Below are 12,729 nucleotides of genomic sequence, written 5' to 3'. Positions count from 1 at the left end.
CTCATTAGATGTTTTGTGGTTTCAGACATATCCATGCAAGCCCTGTAAGAAAACATGTTCTTCCTATCACTTCTTTGATCCTCCCTCTCCTGTTCATTCCAGATGGTTACACCCACTTGTGTCTTTTCTTACCCTAAGGACAGTTTTTTAAACAAGGTTCCTCCATCCTTCTCCTCCCCCATTCCACTTTAGATTTGACATTGGAGTGCAAATAGCAGGAGGACAGAGGGCCCCAAGCTGTTTGCATACAGCCTGCTCCTAGAAGGCTGGTGTGGGGCAGATTTTGTCAAGTGGAAAAGTCTTTATGGTCAAGCTGTAGGAGCTGAGACACTTTACCTCAGCCTCAGTTGGATGTTCCGGATGTGCAAGAGTTATTTAGATATTTGTTGTAATTGAATCTGGGTGTTTTTTCCTGGGGACTGGAAGCACATGCAACCTACTCAAGGAGAGAGGGATGCTTAAAAGGCCTGTAGCCATACATCACAACAGTATGTACTCTCCTGGTAACATGCAGCAGAAGCATTTTCAGAGCATAATCCGTCTCTGCTTTAAAAAAATAAAATGCTTTCACAATTTTTAAATTAGTCAGCACAATCAAAAAAAGCAGAGCTTAACAGTTAATTAATGCTCTCTCCAGAAATAGGAGGAGGTCCCCCAAGAGGACTCCCATGCTTACATTATTCCATCTATCCAGCTTGCTGAGATTTCAGGGTGCTCCATTTCTTCCTCTGTTTTGTGCTGCTGTTAACTGTTCATCACTTCTTTGTTCACAGGGCCTAGTGCTAAGCAGACTTGGGCGGAGGGAGCTGGCCCAGAAAGTCCTCAGAGATGCCATCCAGATCCAGACTACCAGTCACAAGGCCTGGAACAGCCTTGGAGAGGTCTTGCAAGCTCAGGGGAAAAACGAAGCAGCTGTCGAATGCTTCCTCACTGCTCTGGACCTCGAATCCACCAGTCCTGTCATCCCCTTCACTGTCATACCCAGGGAGCTCTGAAGATTCGCCCTGCAACCAAGCACCTTAATTCTGTGAACAGACAGCAAAACCAAATAAATAAAAAAAGAAAAAGCCCAACAGAAAAGTGCCATTGTACCTTGGAGCTGGACAAAATATTTCCAGGATGGGGCTCAAGTCTTCACATTGGGCTGAGACGAGCCTAACTGTAGATGAATTTGCAACAGGCAGAAATTGCCTTTCTCTTCACAGGTGCCTGGCTCACCTCCTGTTCAAGTTAATAGTAAGGCTTATGTCAAACTGTTGCTTCAAGATGACTGTAGAATAAATCGTGCTAGGGTACAGCTGTTGTAAGCACTTGCACCTTTTGATTTTCATTAAAGATAAAAACCCCAGGCCCTGCAGCCCAGACCTCTGCTAAACAGGAGTGGATGCACCAACTAATTTAAGCAAGTTGTGCTTAAGTCTGTGGCAGCCTCAACGCAGATCCAACATGAAAGGAATGACAATTAAGCCCTATAGACATGGAGTATATGCCATTTATGAAATTATTTCACATATTTTGATAATCATTTTCCCACTCTTCTCTTATATACTGCATATGCTCTCTATATTTAGTGTGGCGTTTGCCTGGACCAATTTGAATTAAAAATATGCTTTTTTTTTTAAATGCTGCTATTGCAGTATGATTCACAAAAGCAGAAAGACCAAAGACTAAACCAGTTCACACTTGAACTGGTATTAGAAACATGTATGTATCTCTAATTATCTATTTATTGAAGGTCCTTACATGAAGTAGCTGATTAGAAACTCTGACCTTTGTTCTTATTAATCAGCTATTTTACCACTTTTAGTGAGGAAAATCACTTTTACCACCATATAGTGACTGAACTCTCTGCTTTACTGCACTAAGTCTCATATCCATCTTTTCATGATATGAAGGATGTCAGTAGTATTTTAAGGGAAAGTGTGCTGAAGCAGGTATGTGTATATATGAATTGCTTCCTTTTTTTTTTAGAACCAAGTCTTTGGATTGTGTATAGAAATTTCACATTAGAGGTACGGAGTTAAGCCTTCAGTGGAGTGGGATCATTTTGCATATCATACCAGACGTAAGAGTGATCTCCAGAGCCATCTGAAGAGCCCCTAATCCAGACAGCCTCCTCGTGGCTGGCAGGAATGGGGCAGGGGATGCAGCTGGCGTGTCCCCAGAGAAGCTGCTCCTTTGCCTCACCTCCCCCGGGCCTTGGCAGAGAGGTAGAGCTGTACCATGCTGCCACATGGCCAGCCCCATCCAGACCAGTCCCAAGCTGAAGATGGTGCTGACATGAGCTGCAGACACTCTTCTACAAAAATTGTTGGGGCTCTGTGCCCGTTTCTGTCCAAAGAAGATTTGTGATTATTTTATAAGAGGGTTTGCACTAAAGCACACTGTACTATAATTCTCCCCAGTACTGTGATCTGCAACTAGTTCATTCCAGAAATAATAATATCTTCAGGCAATAAGTGAGTGGGGGTGATTTCTTAAAGAGCCTGAGGCTCTTCTGGCAGCAAATTTGAAGTCAGCACTGTTTACATTTATTTGGAAATGTGGAAGCTAATGGAGCACTCTGCTTCTTGCACTGTTCCCAAACCTCACCATCGCAGAGCTCCTGCCCCAGCCCTCCCTCAAGGCACCCACACCAAGGGAAGTACACAGCCCTCAGATTTCTCTCTGCAGTCTGTTGCACTCCTAGCCCAATGTATACTTTTTTTTTTCCCCCATTAAATCCTGCTGGTGCAATAGCCCAGCTTATTCCTCTGTTCACCAAGGGAACTGGAATGAAAGCAGCCCAGCCATGAAAAGCGCTTGGCCCATGGGATCTCTGGCTTTCCAGTGCCACACAGGCACCAAACTGGGCTTTTTAGGCCAGAGAGAGGTTTCCAAGGAGACAGTGCTACCCAGTCGCATTTCTCATTTGCAATAGCACCAGTCGCAGAGGAAGGAGTAGGTGTTAAAGTACCAGAATTAAATTAGTTTCATGAAGACAGAAAGACGCAGCAGAGACCCATTTTGCTGGGAGGGATGCTATGAAGTCAGCTTGCTCTGCACTGCAGGTGGGAAAGGGAGAAGAGGAAGGGGAGAAATGCTGTTGTTGACATAATATGTAAATTGTTACCCAGGTGTTTTAAACCCAGTTCCACAGTCAGATGCAATCTGACAATAGACTTAAGTAGAGATAGATAGATAATTATATTCTGGTATTTGTTATCCCTCACAGTTCCCAGCGTAGGAGCAAGCCTTTCTGTACAAGACACAGACAAGAAGAGGCACTGTGGTCAGACATCACCACTTTCTTGTGCAACATATATTTGTAAAGTGCTGCTATAGCAACTTCTGTGTATCAGATAGCTGTTTTGAGTACAAGCTGTGCATCCATCTCTGTGACAGAGGAGCTGCTTTAAGAGGCCTGTGACATATCTAGTCTGTGACCTGGCAGGAGGGTGCCTGTTTCCCAGCAGCCGCTGAGAAGCAAATAGTCACAGACCCATTTACTTCTGCACATGTAGCTGGTACACAGCCACCAGCCCACCACGTTTGTTGGCAGCAGGTGAACCTCAGTAATAATCAGACTTGCCACAGCAGACATCTTCCTAGGAGAAGTGCAGGCAGGCTCAAGTGCTTAGAGTCTGTCAACCAGTCAGATGCTGCCAGGGTGGTCCAGTATTCGTCCTGTGTTACTGGCATAGGAGTTGCAGTCCTGAGAGCCTGTGCTTTAGATTTGGCAGTGAAGACATGCACAAGTAAAGGCCACCAGCATCAACAGGAATAACACACACTATCAGCACATCAGCACCACAGACCCTGCATCAGTTGCAGGCAAAGTACTTGGCATGGAAATTGGGCTTTATGCTGAGATTTCCTGCTTGCTTCCCAGAGGGTCTGAAGCACCCATTGGCTGGAGAGGTGTTACATTAAACTGAAATGCTCTGTACAATGCAAGAAAGAGGGTGGTTGCTTCAGGCTTGCAAGTCCTGGCAGGGGTAAATGCTCAAGCTACATTTGTTACTAGTGCTCAGCAAAACAGAAGCCTTCTCAGGCTTACATCCTACCTCTGATATTCAGTATGGATTTTGTTCATACTTCCAGGTACCGAAAAACAAAACTATTTTGGATAAGCCAAGATACTTTAGTATTTATGTAGATTGCAACTTTGATACTTTGATCTGCTTGCCTGAGCTCAGTAAGACTTCTTTGTATAGCAGGGAACCTGCTGTGCTTAATGCTCAGGTCTGAGACTTAAGAACGTAAGATTTGTATCTCATCCCTCGTATGATTTTTACAAATAATCGTAAGTGATGGAAATTTGAGGGAACAATAAGTGAAATACCAGCTCTGTGACTTTCAGCCCTGACTTCAGTCCGAGTTTTCTCACTAGTTTATAAAGAGGAAGAGAAGAAAGGCATCCTTGCCTAAAGGATCCGGGTATGCCCAGGTTCCTCTTTGTCACAAGGTTTTTTTCATTTGTGTTGGCAGGGTGCATACAAAAGGAAAATAATTAGCTCCTATTTTTCTGTTGCACAGTAAAGGAGTAGTATTTACCCTTGTCTTTGACCAACAAGAAGGTTTTTGTGTTGCTGACAAAAATTACTGCCTCCAGGATAACAGAAGGAGAAGCCCAGCAGACCAGGGAACAACCTCCACCCACTGCCTTACCCCATGGAAATTGCCATTATCTCCACTGGAGTTGCTGGTGTTGATGAGCATTTCCTCCAGTGGAGGATCTGCCCACCAGTGTCCTTACCCTGTACAGGGAGTACAGCAGAGCTGCCACATTCCTGCTCAGCACAGGTACCCCAGTCTGTTTCTACTGGTAACAGTTCATGCTACTGATTATCACACTGCTTCAGAAGTGCTAATTATCTTTTCTTGGTAATGACTAATAAATCCAAATGGAGAACAGTCCTGGAGGGTGTTTACTTTAAAATTCACTGCCTGGGTACTAAAGTAGGCACAGCACTGACTGCTCCAGTTTGAATTACAGTTATTTTGTCTGAAAAATGTTGCATTTTTGGAGAGCCTGGTGAAGACAGAGTTTGGCTACTTTATATTTCATTTCAGTGACAATAGGGTGGGAAACAGTTAAAAGATTTCACTTTTTAGTGAAAAGATTTCACTGCCATGATCTTTTATCAGCCCAACCAACACAGGTTTGATAATTGCAATTTGGCCTAGGAGAGGAAGGCTTCCCAGAGCACCCATGCTGCAGCCACAATTGCCTCTGGCAGAATTGTATTACAGGCATATTTGACAATTATGCAATGAGCATGTGTAGCTGAGGCATCCCTCCCTCCTCCAGCATGTCACATATTTGGCAAAGAGGGCTGCTTTATGCCCAAAAGGGACACTGCAGTGTCCATCTGATGTTAGGCACCACCAGGCTCTCACCTGTGAGGTGGCAGCACCATCTTGTTCACCAGCATCCCCAGCTTGTTCTGGCTTTACCAACTCTTAGACTCCAGGCCGTGGTCTGTTAAGTTGTTCAGTGCTGCAGGATATCAGGGCATGGTGAGATAAACAGTTATTCTCTTGGAAATGAGGAGCTGAAACATCCATTAGTTTGGTGATCTTGGCAGGAGGGTACATAACCACTGACCCAACAACTCCCCAGAGTTCCTCCAACTTTGCCTTTAATGAACTGGCTCATGCCTTCAGCAAACCAAGGCAGGTTCCCAGGTAACTGGATGCTAGAAGATCCAGCTCATTTCCCTGAAGAAACACATGCCAGCCTGTGCCTAAAAACTGAAAGGGACATGACCCCACACCATGGCAGATGATGATGCAGGTAAGAGCTTTCCCAATCCAGTGCACAGAGAGGTGTTTGTACAGTTGCTCCTGCCCACCATTTGAATACTGCTAGCATGGCTGTTGGAATCACCTGCCTGTGTAACTTGACTTTTTATTGTCATTCTAAGATGTTCTCACCAGATGAATAAATTTGACCCTGTGGAAAACAAAAAATGCTCCTCGCATTTCCTGCCAATTTCAGGACTTTTAATATATTTATGCCACAGATATTTCAAGCATTATGAAATGACCATTTGTTGTTGTATGAACTGCAATAAAGGAGTAATGTAGCTTCAAATGCTTGGGTTTATGGAGATTTAAGTGAGCATCATGCTTTTCTTGTGCTTCCTCCAGTAAAAACAAACAAAGGTAGTGTGAGAAACACTAGCATCAAGGTAATACACAAATACTATGCTGTAGAGTTTAGGGACTCACCCTATTTTGGCCACTATGCCATTAAACTTCTTTTTTGCTACACTTATTCCTGTGTTGATATGGAAACAAAATGTTTTCATTCAAGAACTTCCAGAGCATTCTTCATATTTACACATTAATCTCTAGGCCAGGCTTAAAGACAGCCTTCTTAAAATGCCAGCCCCTTAGTTTCAGACACAAAACAAACTAAGGACAGGGTTTTTGAAGAGTGGGTTGTTTTTCTTTAACTGTGGCTGCTTCAGTTTATGAATGCGTTCAGGATAACTCAAGCAGAATGAGGTTCCTCTGTGGCAATAACAGAATTAAGTCCTTCAGCTGGCATGACAATGTCTTCAAAACTAGAAATTGAAGCAAACAAAAAACTGACTTTTTCCCCCTCTTTCCAGGGAGGAAGCAATACAGTGGTGTGGGGTTTCTGTGGGATCAACAGGAGGGAGAAAGCTGCCACAGAGGAGGAGCCAGACTGGAGCTTTACTACTGAAGCCCAACAAAAACTGGAGAATTTAGTTAGTTCCCTTTGAGGGAGAGCCCTTGTCTTTGCTTCCATCCTAATGCTGTAATGTTGCCTGTTGCCTCTCCACATGGTACAGGTATTTTATATTCCCTGTCTGCTTAAATGGGAAGCAAGCAAGAAGTAAGAAATTCAGAGGGGAACTCCAGCTGGTTTGGGTACACTGCATCCTCAATTCGGAATCACTTCTCTTGCAGAGAACTGAGTTATATTCCAGTGGTAATTTTGAGATAATACTTTTGAAAGGTCATTAAGAATAAATTAATAATTTTAAATAATTTAATCTAAGCTCTATATAATTTATAATAATTGATCCATACCTCTACTTCTGTGCTTCTGCTGCAGAATGGGAGAAACCTGCTCAGATATATACAGTATATTCCTGCTTTGCATGAAGTCCAGACCCATAAACAGCAAAGGAAGAGCTGAGAAGTGTCGCTGCTGCCCAGATACTCACTTCCACCGCAGTCTCTGTCTGTCAAGTTTTTCTGGAGTCACCAAAGTAGCAAAGTTGGCATTGTCTTTAACCACATCCCTTGAGAGGTGTCACGTCCCAGTCAGATGTCCCTGAACCAGTCTCTAGAACAAGGAAAAAAAGATTACACATAGCCTACTGATTTTTAAAGACTTGTGTTAAGAGCAAGTAGACCTGGGGATCACTACTGCACTTAACTGAGCTGTGGCTGTGAAGCCAGTTTCTCTGCTGTGTTGTCTCCAAAACAAAGAGCAACATCTCACAGCCAAAAATGTGTCTGTAGGTTCACCAACTGAAGAGCAAGATCCTAAGGGATTTATCAGTGCTCCAAGTCAAGCAAATGTTGAATTAGGGAGGAAAAAAATCCTGACAGGTCATTCCCCTGAATTTGCAGAGCTGCCATTTTCAGATCTAATCCCTTTTAGAACTGATGTAGCCATTGTGATAATTTGATGGAGGAAGAAAAGCAGGTAGGCAGAACGTTGGAATTTTATCCAGCAAAAGTGGCAAGCATTGTAACATGTCCTCAAAAAGTAAAAGATCAATGAAAACTGTAAAATAGGAAACATTTTCCTTCCTGAAAAGCTCTCACACAGTCAAACCCCAGTTTCACCAGCTTTTCTGATAGAAGCCAGAAAAAAAAAATCAGGCTGTGAGGGTAAGAGCAAATGCAAAGCAGCCCCCACACAGGCCTTCTGAACCTTTATTCTGCCCCCACCCTGCCCCACAGCCAGAGACCCCAGTCCATCCTGAGAGCCCAGGGCACAGACCTTTCCTTCCACAGCCAGCCTGCTGCAGGGGTCAGTCCTCTGCTCGTGCCCTCCCCGTGGTCCCTGAAGCAAAGCATTCATTACATTTTGCATGACAAGTCAGACATCTTTATAATGCAGTTGCCTGTGATACCATAATTAGATCTGGGAAAGGGGATGTTTGTAAATCAACCAGCAATAGTATTCCTGCATTTTGTTGTGTGGGGAGAGAAGCAGACTGAGTTTGGGGTGCCGGGTGCTGCTTCGGAAGGATGGGAGTTCAAGGATATGATTTTCCGGTCAGTGGAGGTTAGAGGTGATTTTGTGCTCAGTGTAAATAGCATTGTCTGGCAGAGACAATTAGCAAATGAGGCACTGCTTCACCAGAGGCTTTGCAGCCTTGGAGTCTCTTCTTCTAGGCTGACAACAAACAGAAATTTGAGATGGTATCTCAGGTTTCCAAAACAGGAAGCTGCTAAATCCAGCGAGCGAGCAATTCATTTCCCAGTTATAATGAAGCTGCTCTTATATCTCCTTGGAGGATACTGAAGTGTTTTTCAAAGGGTTATGAGGGAGGCATTTTATCCCCAGTTTTCACCAGATGGAAAACCATGTCTGCCAGGAGTTGAGCTGGGAGAGGAGTGTTTTTGCATGACTGGTTAAATTACTATGACTCGGGTTTTGTTCCTTTCTGCAGTCTGCCTCCCACCCATGACCACGGTGCCCCAGTCACAGCATGGCACGGGCCTCCTTCAACCCACTTTTTCATTAGGTTTCTTCTGTGGAGTGGAAGCTAAGGGAAGTTTCCACTCACTTGTTACATTAATGCAGTATATATTACTTCCTCTATAAATCAGGAGGGTGACCCACATTAGATATGCATTGGTGCAGCTACAAGGTCGAGTAAAGTACAGGTGGCCCAGGCCTGGCCTTGGAGTGTGGCTCTGTCAAGGGGATGACTTTTCCCAATCACAGCTTTCACTTACCAATTTCTTCTGCTTTCCCATTGTCCCCACTTGGGTACTTGCAAAGCACTTTCTGTTCAGCCAACTAACCAAGAAGCAATAAGCTGAAAAAAAAAATCTGTTTCTAGTTGCATTCCAAAGTAAAACTCAGAGATTTTCAACTAAAGAGTTTTGAAAAACTCTCAAAAAATTGAACAAAATATTGTCTGACAGGAGTCCTCAAATAGTATCTTCAAGATACTGCTTGACCAGAAGTTTTCAGAGAATTGCCAGAAGGGACAGCATTTTGAAACAAAAATTGAAGATGCTTAATCCTGAAACAATCTATACAGAACATTTATATTTTCTTCTCTGTCTTCCAGCTAAGAACTATTCAGCAAAGCTATCTAAGGTTTATATATGGCTCCAATTTTCTGAAACTTTGATTTTCAACAAATACCTTACTTGAAAGTGTTTTGCAGTCTGACTTTCTGTTCTCATACCTGGCTAATGCTGGAGCTCTGGGTGGGAAAGTGTTCTTTAGTCCTTTTGCTTAACATTGCCAACCATGGCACCAGCCCAGCAAGCACCAGTCATTTCCTGCAGGTGAGTACGAGCTGCTGAGTAAGCACCAGCATACCCTGCTCTGCACATGTGCAAGCACAGGGTGTACAGACTAATCCCAGGTGCTTCTGGAAATCACACCCACATCCACAGTTCAGGTGCTGGTGACTGAAGCCTGTGGGTAAAAATTAGCTCTGAAATATTTTGGGTCTTGCCACCATAAAGAAGTTGTGCTTTTGCAGGTAGAATACACAGGTAGTGAAGTCCTGCAGCTGCAGCCCCTGCAGGTCCCCTGGGTGCTTGAGCTGGCTGTGAGCTGGGCTGAGAACCTCACACCAGCTACAATTGGAGCTTCACACACAGACATTGCTTTGTGTGCCTGCTTCCAGCTCACTGCACTCTCAGGCACTGCCCACTGTTTAACCACAGCCTGCTACAGGGCTTTTCAACTTTTTGTGATCCCTAGGAATTTTCCTTGGGATGTCTGCAACTGAAGGATTTGCTTATGTGGGTTGCTGCATAGGATATGACCTTTCCAAAAAGTACATGCTCAGGGTACCAAAGTAGTCGGCCACGGACACCCCTGGGATCTGTAGCTCACAGCCTAAAACTGGGGACTTGGAAGTTTTCTATTAGAGCTTTTTAATTAAATGTCCTCTTTGGGGACCTGAATTGAATTGGAAACCATGGTGATCACTTAGGTCAATCAGCTCACAGGGATGATTGCATTTGGGAGAGTGAAGTGGAAGATGAGAATGTGTGCATGTTGAAGAACTTATAGAGAAAGAAAAAAAGAAGACAAAAAAAAAAACGAAAACCAAAACAAAAACCAAACAAAACCTACCAAACATCTGTAAAAACAAGGAGCGTATATGTTTTGCAAAAGAATGGTTTGAAGATTCACCCTGTATAGCTCACCATTCACTATTGAATTAGAGACTAACAGCACTGAAAAGCATGTTCAGCTTTTATCTCTTTACATGTGATCAGTGCACTTGACCATCCATTTTTTTCAAATCTTCATATGCACATTTGGTACATGTTGGTAACTCTATCAGGAAAGCCAAAATGCCAGCTGAGCAGCTCTGTTTCCAATCATCCCCTGATGTTTCTGCCTACAATGGAAATAGAAATGGCCATCCACATACAATGGGTCCTGTAACTTCAGTATGAAAATCCTAAAAAGACAAAGAGATACTCAGTATCCCAGAAGCATTTTTCCTCAAGACTTGAATTCTGTTGTGGTAGTTAGGAAATACTCATTTGTGATCAGATAATGTTGATAAGATATACAAAGCTATTTTTTAGTTTCAGCTTACAATATGCTGTATTTTAGCTCCAGGGCAAGGAAATCTGTTCAGAATCAGAGCTGTTTTGGTTTCACTAGAAAGAGCAGTTTGAAAATTCATGTTTTCATTGTACAGAAAAGGCTATCATACCGCTAATACTCTACTTCAGTACCATCTTCTTCCTTCCCTCTTACAGGAAAAAAAAACTAAATAGGTACATGGTATGGGTTTTTTTGTAAGTCTCCACCAGAAATAAGTGCTTCACTTGTCTTTGTTAAGTACAACATTTGGATCAGGAGTTTTTACAGATTAGACACTTATATTCTTCAGCCCATGTGTGAAAACATTGCCCTTGAGAAATCTCAGGATCCCAATATGTGGGGTTAACCTGTTACAGCCTCCAGCAATAAATAAGAACATTCACATAATTCATAGCAGACTGAAGTCTTTTGATCCATAAACTAAATTAGCACTTTCTTAGAAGATGCTTCATTTTCAAAAGTGGAATTAAAACACTGGAGCACGAGCATTTCAGGAATTCAGATCTTCCTCTCTCTACCACATTGATTCCTCTTTCCCTCTGCTGCTCCCTTCCAGAGGTTCCACCCTCCATCCCCAGGTCTCCTTCCTATTGCTAAGGAATAGCCAGCAGCTATTCCTTACCAAATTCACAGCATAAAAAGGATAAAATGGTAGGTGATGCTGATATGCAGAAGCAGCAAAAAAAATTGGGTATTTTCTACATACTCTACAGTTAATAAATTCAAGACCCAATCATGCTGTCAGCTGGAGCACACTCACTTTCAGGGGCCCCCATCCCCTGATTCCAGCCTTTCCAGTCAGCTCCAGTGCAAAGGCTGGAGTGTTAGTCATGTTAATATTGCTTATCAATTAACTTCAGATATTGTATAATATATTTAATTATTCCAAGTAGCCTTTCACTGAAGCTTTCCCCTCAAGGCCAAAGTTTTATTCCATTTGTGTTAATACCACCTGGAACATATCAGTGGAAGTCAATAACCTTTGCTCTCTAGAAACTTACTCTGCAGGGTTAGAGTTACAGCTATATAAGATACAAGCATGATGTAGCATGCATGCAATGACACGTATTTTTCCAGCAGAGGCAGAAGCAACTCTGTGCCCACAGAAGCAGCATCAAACCCCACAAATCCCAAACACAACAGATTCAAGGAATGTCAGTCTGCTCTGTAACACTTCAGAGTCACTGTCTGCTTTCATTTCCATTAGCTTGTGCCTGCAATAAAGCTACAGACTTCACACCTACTGAATGAAATTTGTCCTTTCCCATCATTGCACAGTCCTGTATGTCCATGGAGTCAGCAGCAGGATGGCAAGTGAGTCACCCTGACACACACCTGCAGCAGCTTCTCCTCAAGTTACCCAGCTCACAGCTCTCCCAATAAACAGGATAGGCCACAGAACAAGTCATAAGTCAGGTTACCAAGGTCACTTGAAATTTTCAATGACTAATCCCTAAAACTAGCTTTTGTTATCACAAAAACACTGTACAAAGCTTCAGAGATGCTGTGCCACTGAAAATCCCTGTTGGTGCAGGTCTCTACACGTGAACTGTGGGCAGTGCATTTCTGTGGGGGTGACTCTGCACTGAGTGTGCTATTCCTGAGCATCCTGTTTTTCCTACTTGCAAAATTACTGGAGCTGCCGTATTCCTGCTAGCAGTCTTCCTGACAGAAACATGTGCATGTTGAGCATTGTTTTTCTAACATTTTCCACAGCAAGAGGTCAACCACTGAGCCTGTGGGCAAATCCTGATAAAGGCTATTCAGTGAAGCTTTCCACTTGAAATCAACATTTGCCCGTGTACCAAAGCCCCCCTCTTTTTTTTTATGCATGGATGAGGGAGAGCAGGGTGAGACCTTTTTGCTTTCCATATAATAAGTAAGTTCAGAGGAAACCCTAGTGCTGTACATTAATTTTCTGGAGCATGTTTTCAAATATC

At 43.2% G+C, this 12,729-nt stretch overlaps 1 protein-coding gene and 1 long non-coding RNA gene across 7 annotated transcripts in view; one reads left to right on the top strand and one right to left on the bottom strand.

Annotated features, from left to right (window-relative positions):
- Positions 1–1,623, top strand: part of TTC7A (tetratricopeptide repeat domain 7A) — a 167,624-nt gene extending 166,001 nt beyond the window's left edge. For all 6 annotated transcript variants that reach the window (XM_071739416.1, XM_071739415.1, XM_071739414.1 and 3 more), the window contains one exon: positions 774–1,623. In XM_071739416.1, coding sequence (XP_071595517.1) covers positions 774–995 — 222 coding nt within the window. In that variant the 3' untranslated portion in view covers positions 996–1,623. The remainder of the gene's footprint in view (positions 1–773) is intronic.
- Positions 9–9,484, bottom strand: LOC139794188 (uncharacterized). Its single transcript, XR_011725001.1, has 5 exons — positions 9,399–9,484; positions 8,938–9,020; positions 7,973–8,035; positions 677–7,306; positions 9–546 (listed from the first exon to the last, which is right to left on the bottom strand). It is a non-coding gene; the product is annotated as an uncharacterized lncRNA (long non-coding RNA).
- Between the last annotated feature and the right edge of the window lie 3,245 nt (positions 9,485–12,729).

Source organism: Heliangelus exortis, chromosome 3, assembly GCF_036169615.1.
Source record: "Heliangelus exortis chromosome 3, bHelExo1.hap1, whole genome shotgun sequence".
Classification (NCBI taxonomy): Eukaryota; Metazoa; Chordata; class Aves; order Apodiformes; family Trochilidae; genus Heliangelus; species Heliangelus exortis.
The sequence above is the reverse complement of the archived record's forward strand: the minus strand, read 5'-3'. Positions and strand labels throughout refer to the sequence as shown.